We start from the raw sequence: 26508 nt of genomic DNA, 5'->3' as shown, positions 1-26508 counted from the left end.
TCCTCCATCGTCAACATGCAACTTGGAATTCGAGTTGGTGCTTCTTGGAGTGTTACGTGTGAGAGCAAACAATTGTATTTAAACCCAAAAAAAAACAAATCTTGCAATTTTTGTATAAAATCTTGGCATGTACAGTTCTGCGTGGTTTTAATACAAACAATGCAAGCTTTTATACAAATAATACTGTATTAAAATAATATAAAATTGAGAGAATCCAATACAATGATTGTATTAATATCTCCCAAATTTGTATATACCAAAATCACGGAGAAACAGATTTCGGACTCTACACATGTTCCATCGTTAAACTTTTCAACGGTGTATTCATTTTTTTGTATGTGGTAGATCGGCCACTGATGGCGCTTCCATCGGTTTTGCTTGTGTTTGACGTTTGCTCACTACCGCCTCCTGGTTGCCGCTTGTTTATCTACAGTGCATTTAGCAATGGGCGATAATGTTTTAGTTACGATGATTTTCCTGCTTATGCTCATGATAGGTCGTTTCATTCTCCCTATATCTTTCTGATACTACCATCTGGTGGGTTCCATATTAATACAACTTACCTCATGTTTTGATATGTTACCGGTCATTGACCTTGAACAATCACCTAAAGGCTGATATGTGTGTTTTTTTCCCAATAAAATATTTACTTTAATTAGAAAGCTAGATTTTGTTTACTAACCCTGAAATTCAAGTTGTAATTAGTCTTTAGGAAGGCTCCAATTTCATTAAAATTAAAATAAAAAAAAAACATTTGAATTATATTCGATTTTGCTTTTGGTTTATACTATATATGAAAAATTGTTAAATTTTGTTTAACACATATGCACTAACCTACTAACTGATTGAATTTGTAAAACTAAGCATGAAGTTAAATTAGAAACAACTAAAAAAACGTAAAACGCGCTTGTGTAGTTTTTTTAGGGGTTATTACAAAAAAATAATACTAAACCTATTCTAACTAGTTACTAATTCGGTTGCTGAGTGTACGCCCGAGCAGCACAAGTCAGACGAAAATGGTTGCAGCAACTTGATTGTGACTGAATCCGGTCACATATGAGTTGCAGTAACCTATGAGAAATTTGTGTGCTGCTAGGGCGGGAGCACGGCTAGCATCCCCAACGGATTGGAATGGGAACGTTTACCCATTTCCGGAATCATCGGGAGTCGACGGTCAGGGGAATGAGAGAGAGAACGAAAGAGAGATGAGAGCTAATGGGCAGAAAGGTTGGACGATAACCGATGAACGGGGAGTTGGAGGAGAACCAAGAAGCAAGTCAGACGGTTTGGCGTTTAACGCCGCGATTTTACAGAAAAAGACAACGTATGTCGTGGAAACGGAGTAGTGGTCCTAAGTATTTGGGAAATCGGTTACCTCGGAATCTAAAGGGTTCGTACAGATAGTTCGGAAGAAGTTATATTCCCTCCCGACCCAACAGAAGCCTTCTGGTTGGTCCAGAGAATCGGTGAGCCGTGTTTGCGCCACCAACCAGTGACCCCAGTGTTCCAGAGCCATATCCCCACGTGTAAGACACCTGTTCCGCGTGTGTTAGAAGCTAGTGGCATTGCTCCAGGGAAGACAGCAGCAAGTTACCTGAAAGCGTCGTCGGAGCCTTATCCAACCCCCGATGTTTCGGAAGTGAGTGTGCAGATAGTTACCCCAGTCCCCCACGTCATTTCGGGTAGCTATACACGGTCTAGGTGCGGGGAATCGGTCGACAAGGAGGTGGCATCTTGGCGAGGCCCGGCTGGGTTCGCCCCCGCTCGCCAACCGATGTGATTTCCCCCTACCGTGAGCACTGAACGCTGACCAACGTAATAGCAGCCAGGACGAAATCTAAACCGGTGGCCGAGCTCAGAGGATTCAAGCAGAGTATCGTCGAGAACGCGGGAGAAGAATTGCCAAGTCATCGAAAATACCGAAAGTGAGCGTGCAGATAGATACCCGAGTCCCCCACGTCATTTCGGGTGGCTATACACGGTCTAGGTGCGGGGAATCGGTCGACAAGGAGGTGGCATCCTGGCGAGGCCCGGCAGGGTTCGCCCCCGCTCGTCAGTGACTGTAACCGATGTGGTTTCCCCCTACGGTGAGCACCTCTTCGATCGGTACATTGCCCGAAGATCCAGGTATGTCGATGCTCTCAATCTCGTTCCCCGTCGCATGTTAAAGGGCCCCAACAGTAGCTGATCGGCCGCATCGTTCCCTTTATTCCCCCCCCCCCCTCTACCCTTCCTATGCACGTTAAATAAAAAAAGGTAAAATGAAAATCTTAGATTTCTTATTATTTATCAGACTATGAGCCTTAGGTATGCATGCAAGTCCGTCTCTATGCGATTGTCCTTTGATGTGTCGATCCCCACTTTGCATATCTGGAGTCCTCCAAGTACGTGAAAGCCGGCCCTGAACCAAAGAGTAGCCCTGAGCTAGCCGTTACTTACAGATATTGTCCATCAGAACTCAAGCTAGAATGAACATTTTAGCCAAATTGAAAAGTGGTATCTCGAAATATTTGCTAAGACTGACCAAATTAAAACAGAACGGCTCAATTGCAATTCCTGAAATTTTGATTTGGTTCTCAGATTTTTTTTATTTGGTCCTCCGGAAACAGATAGTAGCGTACTGGAACTGTGCCTGAGTGGCCACATGTGCCCAAAACGGTTCGAATGTACTTTCGTTGGCCATATCTCGTCATGGTAGTGTTATTTGATATGTCGCATGGTATGGTTCTCATAATTTTGATTTGGTCTTCCGAAATCGGATAGTAGCGTACTGTAACCTTTGCCTGCAAAACGGTTCGAACGTACTTTATTGGCCATTCCACGACGTGGCAGTATAATTCGATGTGTCGCATGATGGTTCTTAGAAATTTTGATTTTGTCCTCCGGAACCAGATACCGGTAATTGCGGTATCGAAATATAGTCTATTGATTCACAAATATCGATTCCCGGTGATCATTTAATCATATAATTGTTGATTTGAGCTATTTTTAGTAGAATACAATTGACTACAATTAAAATATGACCTTCCATATATGGAAATATGTGAGGTGTATCTTACATTTCCGGTTATTTCTCCAGACTGGAATCTCCGAACCGGAATTTAGTAACGGCGTTTAAAAGTGCTGCCATTCCCCTTTGTAAAACTGTTATTTCCGAAAATCGGCCTACGGCGTCAAAAGTTATGACCAAAAGTATGGTCAAAGTGTCTTCCCAGTCTTTTAGGGGTTTAACCTTTTAAAAATAAAAAAATAAATAAATAAATAAATCTTGTGTGGTAAGTACAATGGATACGCTATGTGCAGGAAGGCAAGAATATTTCCCACCCAAAAACATCCTCGACCAAAACGAGAATCGAATTCACCATATCCGGATTGTGAATCCTACGCCTTTGCTCGCAAGGCTAACTGGAAACCCCTTGGAGATTAAAACTAATGAATCAGTATTTGCGGTTTTGAGTTACAAATAACCTAGATTGAGTGATATTTACACCGCGCACGACTCCACGCAATAAAGTTTATGCATAGGCACTATCGCACAGCTGCAAACAGCTTATGAACTGAAGAAGAATGTTGTACTCCCATAAACGGGTGCTGCGAGGGTAACGACTTCCAGGGTCGTTTATCTTGTAACCGACGGTTCCAAATTATAGCTTGCGACTCCTTCTCAAGCGCATTTAATTACCATCCAAGGATAACCCTGCCTAATATTAGAAACATTAAAATATCTCACTCTCCCGAAATGATCCCACTTCTCCAACCAGTCAAAGCTTCATCAAATTTGTCGAGCAGTAGTTTGAGCGCCGGCAAAAGATTCTTAGTCGATGAGGCGTCCGTAGGTATGGCAGGGGTATAGTTCTCACGTTTGTGCCTTTACACTTTTACGACAGGCTCGGGTCTAGTCGTATTTCTTATGGGAAATTTTGGAATCGCTAGCTCAGCTTTTAGCTCTGTCCAAGTTCTTTTGGTCTGGATACTCAAGCGAGTAGCAAGTGCGCGTCGTGAAACGTTAAATAAAAGTATGCTATATGTGCAATCTACTACTTAGTGGAATTAATTACAATGTGTATGCTTTTTGAACTATTATAGGTCTAGAACAGGAGATATTAAAATATCAGTAGCGTGTTAGTGGCAAAATCTTGATTATTTCTAGTGTTTAGCATTGTTAGAAGATAATTGTGTGAAAATGTCTAAAATTCTGACTCCAAGCTTTATAAAAGAAGGAAAAGGTAAATTTCCAAGAACCCTGAAAAATTGTAAAGCCCGATGTTATCGGAATTCGGTTCGGATTAGAAAAACATGTGGCGTGGTGTACTAATAATTGTGGTTAGGTCCACACAGGGCCTTTTTCTTTCTGCCTAAACCTCTAGCGTCTGGCAACCGCCGCCATTGTGATTTTGTGGAACCGATCCAAGGAGCGCGTGACCGCTAGTGTCTCGGGACAAATCTGAGACCCCAACCAGCTATCCGTCAGCAACCACTTGTGACCAACCACTTTTGGGTCACAATTATATATTTGGTGGCAAGGCCAGTTAGTGGTTTAGCCCTGTTAAATTGTTATTTATGTTTTGTGCCGTCTTGAAAAATTAAATGTCTAAATGTGAAATAAATGTCTGTCTCCACTTCCGTAGTGTTTGAGTGATGTTTATTTTGCGTTTAGTAGTCTTCTGGTTGATGTCTTTATTGTTTATAAATATTTTGTTTTCATTTGTGTTTACTCCGACCGTAGTTTACTAGATTTATTAATTTATTTTTCCATTTATTTATTTATTTATTTATTTACTTATTTATTTATTTATTTATCTATTTATTTATTTATTTATTTATTTACTTAATTATTTGTCTAGATTTTTTATTTACATTCCATATTTATTTCATAGTTTATTTATTTATTTTTCAATTTACTCGGAAACAAGTGATAGGACTTTTCATTTGTAAGGCTAAGCATGCAGCCAGTTTTGTCGGAGTAAACGACTAGAGTAGAATAGGGCATCAACCATATTATTAAGTCTTCGTATGTCACCTGTCATCGTTCGTCGATCATCGTGCCGTCACATCATCGTCGTCCTCGTCATCCACCATCTTAAGAAAATATGCAAAGTCATGAGGAGAAGGATATAAAAGGCTCAACTGACTAAGAAAGCCCTCTTGTATTATTATTCGCCCGGAGGAGTGACGGTAGTGTGTCCGCGGTTGGGACGTTATAAAACCTAATCGCCTAGTTCCGTGAAAGTTAGTGGTGCTAAAACGTAAAGATCACCTAACTAAAAAAATTGTTTAAAACTTAAATACTACAAGGACATTAAACAGTGTGATTAAAACCAAAACTAAAATTATAAATCAAATAAAAATCAAGACTACGGTCATGGTTAAAAACATCCACCACAAATAATTCAGAGACAATAGTGCACTCAAAGTTTGTCTCTCGTGAAGTCAACTTTGCACTAACCAAAGTAGGAGAAACTATCTGAAGTGGAAGACATTTTCCAGGGTAAGCCCACTCGTCCGATCCTGGTGGATATTGTGCATGCGCATTTCAGTACCACTCCCCGGGCAAAGAACACTGGCCTACGCTACAAAAGGCCATAGTGACACACGAACATTACGAACATTTCCCTTGTTAAGTGTGGGAATAGTGAAGAACTAATAAAGAAATAAAGAAGAACAAGAGGAAGAAGAAGAAGAAGGTGAAGAAAGGAGAAGAGGAGGAAGAAGAAGGAAGCCCAAGTGAAAGAGAAGGACGCTACTACGACGATGGAGTTGCTGCAAGTCGACCACCTCAACGAACGGCCGCAACGGTGAGCTCAAAAAAAAAACAAAAAGAAAAGTAAAAGAAAATTAAAACGGATCCTTAATTTAAAACTAAAATAGTTAATTTTTTTATTCTGTATGGCCGCTAAGCCCTGACTGTCCTCGTTTTGTAAATCTTGTTTCCGCCATTTTGTTGTAAATAGTCCGCCTTGTCACCAATTATAGAGCCAGCACAGGTAAGATTATCCGGGAGAACCATTGTTAAAACGACCCTGAAAAGGTGTGTTGCAAACCCCTGGCCTTATGGGGCTCCCATGACAGGGGTTTCCACCACACTTCGTGCAACGAAGCACTCATTTAAAAGTTATTAAAGATAATTAGTATCACACTCTGTAGCTCAGGGCTCCAGCAACGAATTGCTATCGCGCAGCCTGACCGCAAGCGAGATTCTTCTTAACTCCAGCAGTTCTTCATCTCCATTGAGCCTGGGTTGCCAGTTAGGGTTAAAAATCCGGGACATACGATCCGCCAAAATGGTCGTGACTCCAAGGGCAGCAGTAAAATAGTGTCCACCAATCCAAATGCCACAACCTCAGACCTAACAAATAACCGCAGGTACTAATGTGGCGTCACTTGTTTTAAGTTAATGGCCAACACAAGTAACTCAAAACAATTATGTAAAACACAAAAATTAGCATGCAAAATAATTATGTAGTTTAAAAGCATTTCGGAGAGTTCTTGATTTCACTAGTAAATTTCATTTCGTTAATCTCGTACCCAGTATTGAGGGTGTTCAGGCCTCTCTCGCTTCCGTAACCATTCGGTGAGTCTTCCGACAGAGAAGCTTTTGAGCCATTTAGTATCTCTAAGACCCCATTCTGGAGTATTATTTTTACGCTGTATTTACGGATTTACCCTAAGAGTGAGTTCCTATTGAAGACAAATAGGTGAGTTGTATTGAGTGTTGAATCGGTTTCCCCTTCTTTCGACCCTGGAGATATTTTCATTTTCTCAGCAGAGCATAGCCAAGGGGGTTATAAATTAGCGCCCAGCATAAAATAATTTTGAGTAAATCGGTTATAGCATCTTCTTCCACCGAGAGGGAAAGGTAGAAAAAAGCGGAAGCTTTGTTTAGAACGTTGCGTTCTTCAAACGACAATTAACTACTAGGAAGTAGTCATAAATCATGCATCGACGCACCCCCGGTGCGAAAACAATTCACTAGTCGGTTTTGTTGCCATTCGGTAGGAAGCGGATAGACAGATAATTAGATTTTAGAATTTCATTGTTAGGAGTTTCGGTGAATATTTCATTGTGACTGAAATTGTTCAATTGGTATCGAATGAGCCCTAGAATCACTTAGGCCAATTTGACAACCGTCCTGGAGTCAGGTTACCCGTACCGTGACGAAGAAGGGTTAGTACAGGTGGATAGCAGAGTGAGTCTGGAAAGGGCACAGACGTTGATCTCGCCGTGATTCAAACATTTTATAGGGTAACCGTACCCTTAGTGGAGGTAGCACCAATAGTGGAGGTAGTGGGGTTTTAATGAGATTTATCATAATTATACACTTTACGATGGTTTCAGTTGATGCGTCGTGCTTTAAATATCATGTTAAATGCAACTTATCTAAAGATTTCGCTTGAAAAACTATTGAAAACAATGGTTTTCCTTAACAAAATTGACTCCTTTGCACCTATAGTGGTGCAACTGTACCAATAGTGGTGAGTCTCATAAGAAATCAATGGATAGCACCACTATAGGAACCAAAATTAATTTTTACTACCACTAAAGGAACAGTGTACCCATAATGGTGCAAGCAATATTTGGTAGTTGTTGATGTTAAATGACATCTATCTCATTTTTGTTAGCAAATTTATTAGTCTATCTATTGACTAAGATATTAAAGCAGTAAATTTCACGTAATTATCAATTTTTAAAAAATATTTTCTTTTGTGGTTCTACTAATACCTCCACTATTGGTACCGTTACCCTACTACTTGAACATCTCAGTCACCCGAAACATTGCTAGGCATGGATTCAGAGATACCGGGACCATGTTGGTCCACCATTTGGAGAAAGAAGAGGTGGAATTTGAGTTGGACGTTCGATCAGTCCAATTTGAGAAATCAGAAAGCATAGGAGCTTTGAAGAGACGTTTGAGGGAAATATTGAAAAAAGACAGAAGTGAGCAGGCGAAGGTGGATTTTGCCACATGCCAAGAACGCTCCATTGATAATGAGATCAAAGTAATCGATAATAGTATCAAAGAAATAGCTGACTTTCTAGAGAAGAGGAAACACTATGATGGTGTTAAGGAGTCTCTACAGACAAGACTAGTTCATTATTTCGCTCGATGTTCAAGCATTCAAAAAGCGGCCGAAGAAGAGGCCGACCTAGAAGATTTAGACAAGCTTTTGAGTACCGTTCGTAGATTATATAATACATTTTTCACTATTTTCACTCCCGTTGATTCGATTCGCAAAGAAATAATGCTTCAAATTTCGAACTCTTTGACCCAAATGCGATTGGCTCAGCCTAGTACATCAGGTGTTACCAAGAAGGTACAGAGTAGGTCACAAGGAACCCAAACAGACGATGATTTGAATTCGCTAGACGGAGAAATATCTGGGCAGGAAAAAGACTTTCCAGCAAGGCGGCAATTGAAGTCGAATTCAATCGCAATCAGGTTCGGGCCTGAATCTGACCCGGTCAAAAGAGAATGAAATTGTTTTAAACCGATTCGATCTATCGGGAAACAGTCGACGTCCGATGTGTAGAGATGATACTTCCAACGTAGAATCAGATTCTTCCTTGCCACAGTCGCTGCCTAGTAGACAAAAACCAAAACGTAGGCTTAACACAAAACGTACCAAACCAGTCTCGGAATGGAATTTGCGCTACGACGGTAGGGATGGAGGGCATGGACTAATATGGTATCCGCAACCAGGTTCTATCAAAGCACATTAGCCTAGCAAAGGAGTTTCGACAATGGCAACATCAACGAACACGAGCGATTATTGAGATGGATACAATGAATTAAGGGTTGACACGTGTACCATTCCACTCCTTGTGTAAATCCAGGTGACACCATCTTGTAACGGCCGGTGGACCAATGTCACAGTTGCCTTCCTTCCCGTGTTAAACCGTGGCAGCCCGGGCAGAAGTTATGAACAGAATAACAAAACATGATATGGACTTGATTGATATAAGAGATAAAAGAACAGGCAACAATATCAAAAATTTGCACCGAAATATCATTTAAATGTCAAGATATGCTATGGATAAGAACAAACTAATGGCACATGATATTGATCACTTCTTACAAATAGCATAACTTGATCTTCTTATGATATTTCAGTGCAAAATATTGATATTATCTTTTATCTCTTATATCAATCATGTCCATATCTCATTTTGCTATCTTATCAACATTTGATATTATTGAGCTATTTTCGTCTACTCGGGAGGCCTTGAGAGTCGCAATCGCAATCCAGTTGCCTGGCTTATCCCACCAGATGGGAGTAGGACCAGTTGATTCCTTCCTTGCTAACACCGATCTGACCCCCGCATGGCCTCACTGCATCAACAAAGATAATCAGATCAAGGCGACTATTCCAGCAGGATTCCAGGACTGCTCTAAGTGGGACCAAACAAACATGAATAAAGCTAAAGTATCCAACAAAGAAAAGAAAACATACCCCTTCACAAGGAAACATTTGAAGAGGTCTTCACCCAAACGCATCGGGTGCGAGAGAGAGAAGAAGCTGATGGACGAGTGGCGAAGCAGTTGTCAAAGAGAGCGCCAACGGAGCATCAAAACGCTAGGAGAAGAATGAATAATTCTGTCATCAAAAGGAAAAGTAGAATCATGAAAAAAAAATTCACAGCGAGGTATGGGATGCAGCTCTCAAAATATTTTTTAAAATTTCAAAATGATATTTATTTACAAATAGTTTATGGCATGAGGTTAGAAATTCGATTATCTACATTATACATATATTAATTTGAATGTTAATGACAATAAAGTTTTTTCTTGAAATCATTCTGGAGATGGTACTACTTTTAATGTTTATTGAATTTCTAATCCCGCCTAATAAATCATTTTCCAACAAATCTCTGTTTGTAATTTTGAAAATTATTTTAAATTCCATTGGCCATAGGGACACGGCAGGTATTTCCGTCCATCGTCATAGGGGCTGAAACCATCGAAAACAACATCCATTTACTAGAACTCCACTATAGCAGAACGTATCTCCTGAGCATACAATTTGATACGGATGAGTTTGTCAAAAAAGTGTCTCTTTTATTGGTTTTCGAGACTATGACGAAAAGACGAAAATGCCTGCCTTAACCCTACCTTGCCGAGTTAAATTTCAGTGAATCTACTTTTCCTCTGATGACAGTGTTCATCCACTTCTCCTCGCGTATAGCTGAGATACAGCAACACAATACAGTGGATATCAGGTCGAGCTGTACGCTGCCGAGCTCGCCTGTCATGAACGAGGAAATACAATGTCGATAGACCTTCAGCTGAAACTTTGGTTCTGGCTGCAAAGCAGGAATAGAAAGTGCTTGATGATAAGCTGGTGCCCCCAAATAAGAGAAACGACTGATATGACGGCGAATGTGAGCAGTTAGTGGAGAAGAAGAATGCAGTATGGAGGAGATTTATTTATTTATTTATTTCAATCTTCAACGTAAAGTTGTACAGATGTTTCTTAGCTATACTAGGTTTTGTATTCTTGACTTATAGGCCTCTTTACTAATATTAAAATCAAACACGTGACTTACTTCATTAAACGTGCGGCAGCACATGCTCCATGGCTCATTGTATCCATAGTTTGTACGGTGAGTAGACTCGGCAAGAAGTATGTAATGCCGTAGTTGTCTTCGAGGCACGTTGATGTGTACTTTAGCTAGGAGAAAGCCACAGTCTACATCTCCAGCGAGAATCCCGAACACGAAGAGTCTTTGAAGGAGTTTTCTTCTGGCAGCTAGCGATTGCAGATTTATTAGCATACACCGTTCTTCTTAGGGGGGCAAGCTAGCCGTATTGTTCCAAGGTAGTACCCGGAGGGCGTATCTGATGAAGTTTCGTTGAATCGCTTCCATTCTGTTAATCAATGTTGCATGAAAGGGTGCCCATACAACAACTGCATATTCTAGCAGACTGCGGACGAGAGCACAATACAACGCTTTTAGCGCATATATGTCCTGGAATGCATTCGTGTTTCTTTTCAAAAATCCCAGCATGGCAAACGATTTGGCTGTGATCATGTTGATGTGGTCGTTAAATCTGACTTTAGAGTCAATAATGACTCCCAAGTCTTTAATCGATGAAACTCGTAGTAAACGGCTGTTTCCAATAAAGTAATCAGTCAGCAATGGCTCTCGCAAACGGCTGAATGTTATGGAACTGCATTTAGCAACATTGACTTCCATACCATTTAAAGAGGACCATCGTAGAAGTGTATCAATGTCATTTTGGAGAACGCAGCAATCCAACCTAGTCTCGATTTCACGATATATCTTTAGATCGTCAGCGAATAAAAGCTTAGAGGAGCGAAGACTATTACACAGGTCATTAACAAACAGAATAAAAATTAACGGTCCTATGTGACTTCCTTGGGGGACGCCTGACGGAATGCCAAAATTCGCTGAATTAACTCCGTTGATGTGAACATATGCAGAGCGGTCTGTCAAATAGGACTGGAACCAAGTCGTTGCCCAGTCAGGGATTCCCATGTGCCTCATCTTATCGATAGCAAAAGAATGTGGAACCTTATCGAAAGCTTTACTGAAGTCCACGTATATGGCATCAACTTGTCGTTTTCTCTCTATGGAGTTGATTACTGTGTTGGCAAAAACCATCAGGTTAGTCGTTGTCGATCGTTTCCGGACAAATCCGTGTTGATATTCGGAGATTATAGGGCGAACCGCTTGGTACACGACTTCGTAAACCATCTTTTCGAACGTTTTCGGGAGGCAACTGAGGATAGAAATCCCACGATAGTTCTCTACATTGTGAGTATTACCGGATTTGTGAATAGGAGTAATGGAGGCGGTCTTCCATGCAGTTGGGAAAATACCACTATCCAGCGAGCGATTGAAGATCATCGTTACCGGCGCAGCGAGGGACGTTGCAAATTGTTTAATGAAAGATGGCGGCAAACTGTCTGGACCAGGACCTTTGTAACCGTCTACAGATGAAAGAACTTTCTTCACATCTTCTAACGATACATTTAGATGCGGTATATGTACGTTGTAATGAGCTATACCGCTTATCCTGTCACGGTGCTCATCCGGGGTGTGAGTAGAACGAGAGTCTGAGAAAACATTTCTGAAAAACTCAGCAAACAATTCAGCAGCATGCTCTGTGGAATCAGCACTAGTTCCTTTATACGAAACATTGCTCGGAACGCCGCCGTTGCGTCTTAGCTTCTTAACGTAGCTCCAGAACATTGACGGATCGCGTTTTATATTTGACTCTTGGTGCAATATATAATCGTGGAAAACAGAACTTAACTTGGTAGAGTAGTGCACTTCCGTGCAGTGCAGATTGCTGCAACACATCGATTATTCAGCTCGAGTAAGCAATTGATCTACCAATGTTTCACCCTTATGCGAGTTATGGTTTTCTTAGTTCCTGCTCCGGAAAAAATACAGGAAAAAGCAGGTGGTTTCCAAGATGGCTGATTAGTGGCTTTGCTGTATAATCACTTTAATGCTTGAATTTGTTTCTAACTGTTTGTCGTTACAACGCTCTTTGTTAGGTTATCAAGTGATTTGCTTCGCTCAATTGGATTCCATTGGCAATGAAGATCGTTGAACGTTGAACGGAGCTTCATCGCTTACGACGCAGCAGAGCATCAAGTTGGCTGGATTTTGGTCGTTTTCTGCTCATGAACTGATTTTTTTCAATGCCTGCTGCAGACATTTTTTCGTAAAATCGAACCGACATTCCTTCTGATCCTTGATTCTGAATTACTGTGGCTCCAAGAATTCCCACAGAAATTCCTTCAAAAATTTCTTCATAATTTTTAGATGTTTAAATGCTACAGAAACTCTCTTTAGAGTGTGGAAATTCCTTAAGAGATTTCTTCGTATCTATTTGTTGGTATTCCTGTGAAAATACCATCAGAGTTGTCCACAAATATCACAAAAAATCTTCCTGAAATGACTGCTGTTTGTTTTAAATACTTTTTGAAATCACCTTCTAATTTTTGAACGAATTCCTGTTGAAGCACTTATTAAAATGAGGCATCTGTATCAAATAAAGGAACATATTTATGTTTTCAATTGTATGTATAAACGAATGCTATGGAAGCTATCTACACAGGAAAAAATAATGAAAACTAATCAGCGCGTAAAAAATACAGACCCGGAAAATTACACTATTCTGAGCATACATGAATTTTTTCCATAAATTTCACCCTAAATGTATGCAATTTGTATAGCATTATACCACTTAATCGAATAAATAGTGGCATAATGCAAAACAAATTGCATACATCCAAGTGAAAACATCGTTCAAAATTACGCTCTTTTTTGCATTCCCTTTATGTGCATTACTTTCGTGTAAATTTCAACAACTTTTTCTATCTGTGTAGATAATAATATGAAAAAATTCTTTATGAAAAAAAACTTCCTAGAAATGATATGATATATCATGGTATGTGGCTCATCGTAAAAAGAATAATCAGAAACTGACAAATATGTCGTAATTACGACGAAATTGATAGGTGTTCATGCCCTTCAATAGACATATTTTGTATGCGTCATATTTCAGAATGGAATTTAAAATGACAACAAGTGGCAACCTCTCCTTATATCACTTGCATCACAGAAAAAAATAATGAAAAGTAATCAGCGCGTAAATAATAAAGACGTGGAAAATTACACTATTCTGGGCGTACATGGATCTTTTCCAACAAGTTCGCCCTAAATGTATGCCATTTTCATAGCATTATGACACTTATTCGTAAAGTAACTTAATGCAATACAAATTGCATACATTCAGGTGATAATATCGTTTAAACTTACGCTCTTTTTGGCATTCCCTTTATGTGCATTACTTTTGTGGAAATTTCAACAACTTTTTCTATCTGTGTGTTTAAAGAATGCAATAAGGTCTTAAAAATATCCGAATAATAATGTCATCATCATCATATCATCATTTGCTGACGAAAATAAAGCCCCTCTAAATAAACATTAAACTATTTTTCAAATAAACGTCCTTATAGATCTAACATTTTATTTATTAAATTTTCACCTAAAACCGCGCCAATTTAGCATGAAGCCCCGAAATCGTGATAAAAATACGCGAAAATTCCTAAATCCAGTACGTAACAACGCTGAATATTTTTTGAAGATCGTGCTGGATAAATTGGTGTAGCAGCTTTTCGTGACATGTAAAAGCATGTCATGTAATTAAACTATCGAACGGTAGAAATCATTGTTGGGAATTATCCGAGTAAACGTCCTCTTAGAGCTAAATCACACTGAAATTACCCAACTAAAAGTAGCGTGTTCAACGTGCTGCAGTCCAAGCTAGATGGACAGCTCAACCTAATTGATAGATGAAGTGCAATAATAGTGATAAAGAGTCAACTTTCAATGTCACGTTCAGTCGTGACAATTTCAATCAATCTAAATTGCATTATCGACCAACGAAATCTAGTTCTATGTACCCGCTTAACACTTTACAGCACTTCCACTCAACCTCACTATCCTCCACCATTCTCCAGAATCGTATAAATGCGAGGAATTTCCTTCCAATCGACGGGTAAACTCAAACGAATTGTTTGATGTATGTATGAACCAGTTCCCATTGCATCTACATTAGGGTGTCCCAAAAAAAATCGATGTTTGAAAAGTCATGGTGCTCAACCCTGAAATGAAAGATATACCTGTCTGGATAATTTTTGTAGAACTAACCGAATTTCTAAAAAATCGTTTAGAGGTCGCGCTAGATCGATTTTTGAAAAATGAGCTTTTTTTAGGTCAAAAATCAAGTATTGGGTCATTTCACAATTTTTTTTCAGGGTCACCCATTCGTTTTATATTTTTTTATTTTTCTGTGGATCTTTTCCCATATTCTCCATGAATTAGTTTTTAGTATTATACGTGTTTACAGTCAGAAGAACTTTTTAAACATCGAAAAAAGCACATTTTTTGACTAATTTTTGAAGTTATTTCATCCTCACACAAAAAATAAAATTTTCTCGTTCAGAAAAACTTACAAACTACGAAGAGCTATTTATAAGGAGTATTTTCATAAAAAAATATCCAAGAAATGTTGTTCTGGGGCTGAGATATTGCAGTTTTAGTAAATAGTCAAAAAGTGTACAAATTCGGTACTTTTTCTTTACATATTATAATTTCATCAAGTTGCACCAATATTTTAATTTGAATTAAAAACAATTCAAAAGCAAATAAATGGGAATATTTTCTAGGTAACATAGCTTTTATTTCCGATGGAGTTGTTTACCTGAATTACAGAATTTGGCCGAAGTATATGGATGGAGCCAGTTATAAAATGATATCACATCCAACAGTTAATATGTAACAATGTACAAATAATCAGGTTTACTATAATCTCTTTATTAGTTTTGATTCAATCATAGGATGCTTTTCACGGTATACAAAAAACAAGGCAGGCTCAGCACGTATGTAAACATTCAGTTTGAATGTAAACATGTGTTGTCACTACTATTTTCGCACAAGCTGAACTGAGACGATGCTCTACGGTCTCAGCATGCTTACTTTTGTACTCTATCATGTGGCATTAAAATATGCGTCACTCTTGACGTGTCACTTTTCTTACAAGCCTACCTTGTTGTCTGTATACCGTGATGCTTTTGATATGTCATATGACAGTCAAACATTTTTTTCGTCGTACCAGTTCGACAGCTTTTCCATGAGTTCACTTGAGATATTGGAAAAGTAAAAACGGAATAAACGTAAAGTAAAAATGGAAAAATGACACTTCAAGTGAGACGCATATTTTATCGCCACATGTTAGAGTACAAAAGTAAGCATGCTGAGACCGTAGAGCATCGTTTCAGTTCAGCTTGTGCGAAGATAGTAGTGACCACAGATATTTACGTTCAAACTGAATGTTTACATACGTGCTGAGCCTGCCTTGTTTTTGTATACCGTGAAAAGCAGCCTATGATTGAACCAAAACTTATAAAGAGATCATAGTAAACCTGATTACTTCTATATTGCTACATATTAATAGTTGAATGTGATATCATTTTATAACTGTCTCCATCCATATACTCCGACCAAATCCTGTAATTCAGGTAACCAACTCCATCGGAAATAAAAGCTATGTTACATAGAAAATATTCCCATTTATTCGCTTTTGAATTGTTTTTAATTAAAAATAAAATATTGGTGCAATCTTGATGAAATTATAACATGTAAAGAAAAACTACCGAATTTGTACACTTTTTGACTATTTACTTAAACTGCAATATCTCAGCCCCAGAACAACATTTCTTGGATATTTTTTATGAAAATACTCCTTATAAATAGCTCTTCGTAGTATGTAAGTTTTTCTGAACGAGAAAAAAATATTTTTTGTGTGAGGATGAAATAACTTCAAAAATTAGTCAAAAAAATGTGATTTTTTCGTTGTTTAAAAAGTTCTTCTGACTGTAAACACGTATAATACTAAAAACTAATTCATGGAGAATATGGGCAAAGATCCACAGAAAAATAAAAAAATATAAAACGAATGGGTGACCCTGAAAAAAAATTGTGAAAGGGCCCAATATTTGAAAAAAGCTCATTTTTCAAAAATCGATCTGGCGCGACCTCTAAACGATTTTTTAGAAATTCGGTTTGTTCTACAAAAATTATCCAGACAGGTATATCTTTCATTTCAGGGTTGAGCACCATGACTTTTCGAACATCGATTTTTTTTGGGACACCCTAATCTACATATCAGCAGATATAGCAATTCGGTCCGGACCAACCACCATCGCACCGGGGCAAAAAAATGTTGCTCTGTTGATGTAAATAAATATGCTTTATATGTTTTTATTTAGCAAACCAGACACAAGGCGCGCACTCTCTTCAAAGCTCATGAATCAAATTGGACCTTGCCGGCTGGTTCAGAATGTGGAAGATGATTTCGCGTGGAGCGGAAGCAGCCGAGAGGGTGGATGTGTTTTGAAGTGTAGGTACATACGACTACCGGTCATGCAATCGAAATTAAAACCATGTGCGAAAGTGGGGAACAAAAAAAATAAACCTTAGAGTTTATTTGAATCTTTCGCTGATAGCTCGAAGCGGATAAATAGGGGAGAGTGGGTAATAGTTGGTGAGAGCTAACTTGTCGAATTAATATTCAAATGCTCTTAATGAGTCCTGTCGTTCGCCGACTTCAAATGCACCTTTGGGGAAATGGAATAAACACTATATCGTAGGTACATATTATTAATGAAAACGGATGAATATGAATGCCAAAATTATTTTTTGTAAAACAATTGATTGCTACTCCAAAAAGACCCCGTTCCCCTTTTATACCAATAGAAATTATATTCAACGGATGTTCGTTCACCCAATATAAGCGATAACTTCAAGGTATAATTATTTTAGAACTTGTAGAAAATTGCTTTCACTAATAGTCGAACTTTTCTTTTCTCTTTGTTTCAGCTTCCTGAAAGAAGTGATAGCTGCAAAAAACTACACATTAAAACCGAGGGTGGTTTTACCCGATGACTACGTCAAAGGTAAGACATAAATATGTTTTTCTTGATGAAGCCAAGCTCGTCAACCAACTGCATTGAACAATTACAGCAATTAATGATCTATTCATAGTGGAAAATCCATCAATTCTGCATAATCAGCCTATGGAAAAGATATTTTAGTTACTAGATAAAGATTGTCGCTTCGGTTCCCTTTGTTCTGCTGTCCGAAACATGTGTGGTACATACCTGTCAAATCGTATGGATTTTCTTTCTTTGACATTTAGCTCCCCTATCCTCGCCAGCAAAAGATGTTCCGGACAGCGACGACAGCGACAATCTGTATCTAGTAACTAAAATATCTTTTGCCTATGGTTGAGTAATCAAATAATTTATTATCTATGTCGCCAACATGCTCAAAGCTGATTCTATAGCTGGTACACCGCAACAGTCCTAGTCGTATCTTAGTGAAGGTGCCTGAAGTGGTGACCTAACTATAAGCGATAGCAGGGGAGGCATTATATTAATGTCTACCATTCTCAAAGTTCTGAACAATGTGATCCTAGCCCGGATTCAAGAGAAGATTGATGCGCATCTCCGGCGGCAACAGGCCGGATTTCGTATCAGAAGATCCTGTTTTGACCACATTTGTCACGCTCCGTATCATCCTGGTATCCTGCCATAAAAAAAACTTTCCGCCGTCTAAATTACGATAATACTTGCCTGAGGGGGGTGGGGGGGTGTCGTTTGGTTTGTCTGAGACGCTAGGAAGTTTCTGAAAGTGTAGCGCGTTCACTTTGGTAACATTTATAGACTGATGTACAAGAGTAGAAGAGATTACTTAACATTTGCTGGGATTGACAACCATTCCGTTTATTGTGCACTATCAGGTATCAGAACGTCGGCTCAGGAGGCACGTTCCCCTCAATTTGGGAGATTTGTGCCATCGCCTTCACTGGCCTTTCTCATCATTTACCTGACGGAAAAGGAAGTGAAAAGGGGAAAGGAAGAGGAAGTGAAGTTGGAAAGGAGAATGGAACCATTTATAGGAAAGCCAATTATGTAGACGCATTCAGCTAGGGACTAAAGAGAGGTGTCACAAAAACACAGAGGACGTAACAATGGACGAACGTCAAAGACGAAACACAGAGTGCACTGTGAAAAACGCATAATGCGAATCCATAAAGGTGACAATCACAAAGTACATTGTAAAAATCGCATAATGCGAATCCATATAGGTGGCAATTTGTTGAAAACTAAGTAAAACACATATTCATAACCCCATTCTTATTGAACCTCACGTTGAGATTGAACAAGAGTAGCCGAGCCCGAACGTCAAGAAAGAAAACACAGAGTACACTGTGAAAAACGCATAATGCGAATCCATATCCAGCTTTTTATTATAGTCACGTATTATTACCATAGTTGATTTTGACACATGCCGTGTACAGATTTTATGGTATTTGCCATCCTAGCAACCTAGAAAACTTGCTGAACAATTGAGACGTCAAAATTTTCGCATTGTTTTGATATCCAATTAGCTATTTACTATTTGTTCATGATAATTTAATTTGTATTTAATGCTTTTTATATTTTAGATGGAAATGCAAAACAGAACAAGAACACCCGACCAGTTAGTCATAACAAAATTTTATCACAATTATATCAATATGTGTTACAAATAACAAAACTTGCAATAATTTTGTTATAAATTCTCTGCCAAAGATGGAGGAAAAAAAGTTTCATGATCGTCATAACATGATTATAACATAATGCGTTACGTTTATTTCTACCGAAAAAAAATTGCCTACATTTTTGGTAGATATGAATTGGAAAAAACGAAGGTACCACCTACAGTATAACTCGAACCTACATTCAAAGTTGAGCCAGCTGGACAAAGTTAATTGCCTACTTTATGGATAATCATTAAGGGGCCCTCCTTAGCCGTGCGGTAAGACGCGCGGCTACAAAGCAAGACCATGCTGAGGGTGGCTGGGTTCGATTCCCGGTGCCGGTCTAGGCAATTTTCGGATTGGAAATTGTCTCGACATCCCTGTTACCGACAACCGCTGTTATGAAAAACTACTGTAACAGAATAACAAGATCTGATATAAATCTGTTACTATCTACTGGTCGGGCAGTCCTCTAATATCTTATTGGATACTAAATATGAACCTATGTGCCATGTGTCGACCGCCAATATGGAGCTTCATTCTCTTTATGTAGGAAATCACGAAGTTTCAAATGTTTGGGATTTTTGACGAGAAATCTGTTTTCCCGTACCAGCTTTACAAACCATGTACTGCCGAGTTCTGATGTCGATGAATTGCCACTTTAACTATAAATCGTTGAGGGCATATAATATCCTTGTGCACGGTTTTCCAAAAAGTTTATATATGGCCAAATAATTGGCATATGGTGTGACGGCCGCTCTTGTGTGATTTTTTAGTAGACTTTAGGAGACTGAATTGTACTTCCAAGGACAGATTTGCCGACCGTCTAGAAATTCGTTGGGTGTGATCGTATTATGAAGTATGTTCAATATACAGAATGTTCAGGGCATAAAGAATCCTATATGTTTCACCTGAGTGAGAAAAGGTGAAACATCTTCTTCTTTTTATTGGCATTACATCCCCACACTGGGACAGAGCTGCCTCGCAGCTTAGTGTTCATTAAGCACTTCCACAGTTATTAACTGCGAGGTTTCTTAGCCAAGTTTACCATTTTTGCATTCGTATATTATGAGGCTAACACGATGATACTTTTATGCCCATGGAAGTCGAGATCCAATCCGAAAATTGCCTAGACCGGCACCGGGAATCGAACCCAGCCACCCTCAGCATGGTCTTGCTTTGTAGCCGCGCGTCTTACCGCACGGCTAAGGAGGGCCCCCCAAACTATGAATATATATATGCTTTTATTCAATCGTATCTTTTATTTCTGAGATAAGGCTTCAAACAATTATGTCATAATTTTGAGTCACTCTTTGATTCCAATCCGTATTCTCGAGATAGGCTTCATCAATGCATATTCAAATATCAATTCTAAAGGTTATGTTTTTCTAATGAATTATATTCAGTGCTCAACTGCAGAAAAAGCTTCGACTCAATAACCACCTAAAAATAAAAACGTATTAAATATTCGTCAACACATCAGAAAATGAAAACAATTCTACTGAATCTGTTTGGATTCCAAAACAATGCAAAAAATGTTGACATATAACTTTTTTAGCACGTCTCTAGGGCTACTATGACTGCCCTATAAAATCTGTACACACCATGTGTCAAATTTGAATTACCATAGTTGATTTATGGCTAGCGTAAAAAGCTGGATAGGTAACATACACAAAGTACATTGTAAAAAACGCATGATGCGAATCCATATAGGTGACAATTTGTTGAAAACTAAGTAAAATACATATTCATAACCCTACTCTTATTTAACCTCACGATGAGGTTGAATAAGAGTAGCCGATTATCTCGGAGAAGTAAAGAGTCAACTACGCCATATCTCCGGTTAGCGCAGCGAGGGCTGAAATACTGTGAAGGGGGCCCTGGTGCTTCACAGGCTCCGTTTGCGGTTAGGTTCTTATTAGACCCCCCTAACCATTCATTCGTAGGCACAGTAAGCATAAAGCCGCATCACACCGAGAATTAGGGGTCACCTGTATGGTGGACTTTTACCACTGGAACAGGCAATCCGTAATGTTATTCTTAGCCAGATAACCAGCTGCCGACACCACACGGCTATCTAGGCTGTTCGTGGAGAGAAGTTGACATTAACTTTACGTCAACTCTCAATGTGGCCGAACAGCCGTGAGTATCAGAACGTCGGCTCCAGGGTCGTTTGGTTTGTCTGAGACGCTAGGAAGTTTCTGAAAGTGTAGCGCGTTCACTTTGGTAACATTTATAGACTGATGTACAAGAGTAGAAGAGATTACTTAACATTTGCTGGGATTGACAACCATTCGGTTTATTGTGCACTAAGCCACAAATGAATGTATATCCTGTTGTAGATTCATTATGTCAGAAATTGTTGTTGGGTTGTATTAAGGAAGGGTATTTCTCTGCCGCATCATGTAGAAGCAAAAAATAGGTACCTTTTTGGGTCGCTTTTCCCCACTGTGGATCGGTGCGAAGAGCTTCATATCATCCGCATACGACAATCGCAGTCTTCAACGCACACTGTTATATAAAAGGAATGTCAAAGGACCAAGACGGCTTCCTTGAGAAATGCCAAAAAATCAGTGGACTGGAAATTACCAACCAACGGAACCAGCGCAAAAGATTACCGACATCGTCAAGCCTTTCCTATTTCGCAATCGTGATAACGTGGTTGATTTCGTCGGAAGCTACATAAAGATCAATGTAGACGACGCCCGTCCCAAGCAACACAAGTCAAGTGAAACTGGTTGCAGCAACTTATTTGTGACTGAATCTGGTCGGGGAAGGGTCGTTTGACCGAAACCCATTCAGCCGTAGGCCATTTGGCCGAATGCCACTAGGCCGAACAAACCATTAGGCCGAAAGGGTCGTTTGGCCGAAAGGTGTTTTGCCTAAAGGGTCATTTGGTTGAAAGAGTCATTTGGCCGAAAGCGTCATTAGGTCGAAAGGATCATTAGGCCAAAACGGTCATTTGACCGAAAGCGTCGTTTGGCCGAGAGGGTCGTTTGGCCGAAAGGGTCGTTTGGCCGAAAGGGTCATTTGGCCGAAAGGGTCGTTTGGCCGAAAGGGTCATTTGGCCGAGAGGGTCGTTTGGCCGAAAGGGTCGTTTGGCCGAAAGGGTCATTTGGCCGAAAGGATCGTTTGCTGAAGGTTCTACCACAAACGCCCGAATGACATAAACCCGAATTCCATTCGCCCGAATGACAAACGTCCGAATTCCATTCGCCCGAATAGTCCAGATGCCCGAAATGACCAAACACCCGGAAAGACCATTTTCCCGAGTGGATCATGTGCCCGAATAGAGCATTTGTCCAAATGGACCATTGACCCGAATGTACCAAAGGCCCGAACCAATCATTTAGTCAAATTGAGTTGTTCTTCGATTGGCATCATGCAAAGCATGAATAATTACTCAACTCCAACTTTCTGCAAATCACGAGCCAGAAGGCTCACTCGTCCAGATTCGTACATTCCAGGTACTAGTTTCCAATCATAGTCCTTAGGATCGGTTGGCTAAAATATCGTTCTCTTTTTCTTCTTTCTCCATTTTCCGTGATATTTGAAAGGCTTCAGTAAGCTACCTTACTGGGGTCGCGTTACCTACATCGTGCTTGTGGGGCTTCTACCTTAGGTATAGTTGACACGATGCAGCGTTAAGTTTATCAGCCGCTGGATACCAGGCAGACGCTGTTTAAGTAGCACATCCTGGTAGACAGACGCTCGGGTCGTATCTTCTCACTCTAGCTGACGTCAAAAGGACAACAGTGCCCAGGCTGCACTACCAGTTGTTACAGTTAAGGTACTTTTACCCTAAGAGAGAAGCCCTAGCAGTAAGAGAGTGAAGCTAAAACTCAGCCGAACGAACAAGCTGCTCAATACCATATTGCTGTTCGGTATGAATGTTCGGAAGTTGATCCAATAGGAATTAAAAATCATTGTAAAACGGATGATTAATGCTTGGCAGCTAAATAAAATTTCCATTTAAAGTTAGAAATTTTCCATAAACAATTAGGAAATTGCCAATAAAAAAATCAGGGCGTGAGCAATAAATAATTATAAAATTTCCACAAATAAAACAAAATTTCCATAAACTATTAAGAACTTTCCACAAAACAAAAATAAATAAGCACTTTTAAAAGCAAACCTACAAAACGAACGGTCGATTTGAATATGTACCTACACTTCACATACACTTAACAACACCCACAAATCTAGATCTGTGTGCTGAAGGGAAATTATAAAAATGCAATAATTGGGAGACAAATGGGATCATGTGAAGGAAAAGGGGAACGAGGGTGTCAGTTAATAATTCATATAGAGGTACCAATCCTTTTCCACTTTGATCACCGAGTCATAGAGACGTCAGAGCTTTTTTGTAAAAGTGCTTTAAGTTGGCAAAGTGTGCTATATATTATAGCGTTTAGTGGAAGAGTCTTTTGACAATTATTACCGAGGAATCAGGTACGATAACCAGAAAGTGATGTAAAACTTGGTAACCTAATCTAAAAGGACCCCCTATTCCCTGATTTCCTTATAATCTGGCCAGGACCCATTGGTATTTGATACCAAAACCTATCCCAACACACGTGTGTAGACACGGGTTATAGAGACTTGTTCGGAAAACGCAATAGAAGGACAAGGGATCACGAAAGGACTGAGGATTACTCATAACAGTTTTCCCAACCCGCCAGGGTGGCCGACGAGGGAAGAGTAACGGTGGCGGAACTTGCGGGGATTGCACAGTCCCTTAGTGTAGGTAAGGCGCCAGGACCGGATGGTATTCCGAGCCTGGCCATCAAAGCGGCCATTGCCGAGGCTCCCGAGATGTTCAGATCTGTTATGCAGAGATGCCTGGACGAGGGAGTCTTCCCTGAAGCATGGAAAAGGCAGAGCTTGGTCCTATTGCCAAAAGCGGGAAAACCACCAGGGGGATCCGTCGGCATATAGACCAATATGCCTGCTTGACACGGCGGGGAAGGTGCTCGAGAAGATCATCCTCAACAGGTTGTTGATACGCACGGAGGGTGCGGATGGTCTATCGAGTAACCAGTTTGGCTTCCGAAAGGGTAAGTCGACCGTAGACGCTATCTTGTCGGTTGCCAAATCCGCGGAGATAGCTATCCAGCGTAAGTGGAGGGAAGTTCGCTATTGTGCAGTAGTGACTCTGGACGTGGGGAATGCTTTCAATAATGCCAGTTGAGCAGCTAATGCAGATGCGCTCCTGCGTCTTGGAATTCCCAGTACCTGTACAAGATTCTCGGAAGCTACTTCCAGAATCGAGTACTGGTATATACGACACGGAGGCGGGTCGAAAGTGCGTTGACATAACCTCAGGGGTTCCGCAAGGTTCCATACTGGGTCCGGTGTTATGGAACGTCATGTACGACGGTGTCTTGAGGTTGAAGTTCCCGGTGGGCGTGGCAATCGTCGGCTTTGCTGACGATATTACGCTGGAGGTCTACGGCGAATCGATCGAAGAGGTGGAATTGACTGCAGCCCACTCGATCGCAATTGTGGAGGAGTGGATGAGTTCCAGGAAGTTAGAACTGGCTCACCACAAGACTGAGGTGGTTGTTGTTAACAACCGAAAGTCGGAGCAACAAGCGGTGATAAGGGCAGGCAACTGCACGGTCACCTCTGAACGCTCCATCAAACTCTTGGGGGTAATGATCGACGATAAGCTCACCTTTGGTAGCCACGTCAATTACGCCTGCAAGCGTGCCTCCACAGCTATAGCGGCATTGTCCCGGATGATGTCCAATAGCTCTGCGGTTTATGCCAGCAAGCGCAAGCTTCTGGCTAGCGTTGCTCTGTCCATACTGAGGTATGGGGGCCAGCTTGGGGCACGGCCCTGCGTATTAACTGCTACAGAACGAAGTTAGAAAGTACGTATAGGCTCATGTGCCTAAGAGTTGCGAGCGCGTACCGTACCGTGTCGCACGATGCACTTTGCGTCATCACCGGTATGATGCCTATCGACATAGTTATCGGTGAAGACATAGAGTGCTTCGAAATGCGCGGCACGAGAGGCATCCGTAGGACTGTCAGGTTGGCCTCAATGGTCAAATGGCAGCGTGCGTGGGACAGTTCCACTAAGGGTAGATGGACACATAGGTTGATACCGGAGATAGGTACGTGGGTCAAGAGGCGCCATGGGGAAATCACTTTCCACCTGACCCAGGTCCTTACAGGCCATGGTTGCTTCAGACAGTACCTACACCGGTTCGGACACTCGGCCTCGCCCGAGTGTCCGATGTGCGTAGGTTTAGAGGAAACGGCGGAACACGTGTTGTTCGTGTGCCCGCGCTTTCGCACAATGCGTGACCACATGCTTGCCACATGTGGTCTGGACACTACCCCGGACAACCTAGTCCGGAGGATGTGTAAAGATGAAGTTGGCTGGAACGCCGTTTTATCGGCTATCGTCCAAATCGTCTCGGAGCTACACAGAAGGTGGCGCGTGGACTCGAGGAATGGCTAGTTCACGCGCAAATAAGAGGTGGTCCAAGGGTTCGGAGTCGGCTTCATGGGTCATACCGGTGCCCTGTGATCGAATTCGATCCTTTTATCGAACAAATGGTCGCGTGAAGAACAAGATGATATCGTCGCTTTCGCGGCGTCGGTCAACCGGGCGGGTTCCGAGCCCGAGGACGGAAAGGGGTCCTCGTCAAGGCTGGGGCAGGCGTAGGCACCGCGTCGGCAAGTCCCTCTGTGTGCTGGCGAATAGGCCCTATCGCAGAAAGGTCAATTTGGGGTGCACGCGGCATCATCATTCTTGATACCAGTCGTGCAGAGGGAAGCAGGCGCGAAGTCGACCCTGCCCACCTTCCGAGGACATAGGGCGTGGTAAGGCCACCTGGAAAGCCGGCAATGCGCTGGCACGACACCATGGTGCTCTTCTAAAAAAGCGAGTCACGATGTTCGATGCTGCAAGGACACGCAGCTAACCTCGAGGGTTCGTTATGCACTGGCCCCCCTTTGAAGCATTACTTTCTGGTTGTACCGAAGGGACGATGGGCTTGGCGGCAATGGAAACGGTTTAGCTGGTCGGGGATGCAGTCCTGCCTCCCTCATTGGAGGTGGCCCCTAACCCAGCACTTCCTGGTCAACCCAGGATATCTGTTGAGCAGATTCCCCCTCCATTGTTTAGGAAGAAAAAAAAACCCGCAAGGATACGTTTTCGTCCTCATCACCATCATCGCTCTACTGCAACGGCGTTGAGAAGCAAGAGAGCTTTCGGCGACAGGCGTCGCCTCTCTCCGGCGAGCAACCTCGTGGCCTCCGAATCCGAAGATTGCAGGAACGGTTTCGCTACGCACGCCGTATCGCGTCCCCACCGAGCAACCAGGAACGGCTTCGCTACGCAAGCCGTATCGCTTCCCCACCGAGCTACC

General features: G+C 41.0%; 1 protein-coding gene across 1 annotated transcript in view; it reads left to right on the top strand.

Annotated features, from left to right (window-relative positions):
- Positions 1 to 26508, top strand: part of LOC134227838 (glycine receptor subunit alpha-4) — a 180638-nt gene that overhangs the window by 99582 nt on the left and 54548 nt on the right. Inside the window, exon 3 of the mRNA XM_062709521.1 lies at positions 17419 to 17495. Coding sequence (XP_062565505.1) covers positions 17419 to 17495 — 77 coding nt within the window. The remainder of the gene's footprint in view (positions 1 to 17418; positions 17496 to 26508) is intronic.

The sequence above is a fragment of the Armigeres subalbatus genome, chromosome 3 (genome assembly GCF_024139115.2).
Source record: "Armigeres subalbatus isolate Guangzhou_Male chromosome 3, GZ_Asu_2, whole genome shotgun sequence".
In the NCBI taxonomy this organism is placed as follows: domain Eukaryota; kingdom Metazoa; phylum Arthropoda; class Insecta; order Diptera; family Culicidae; genus Armigeres; species Armigeres subalbatus.
Note: the sequence above shows the minus strand (reverse complement) of the source record. Positions and strands in the feature narration are given on the sequence as shown.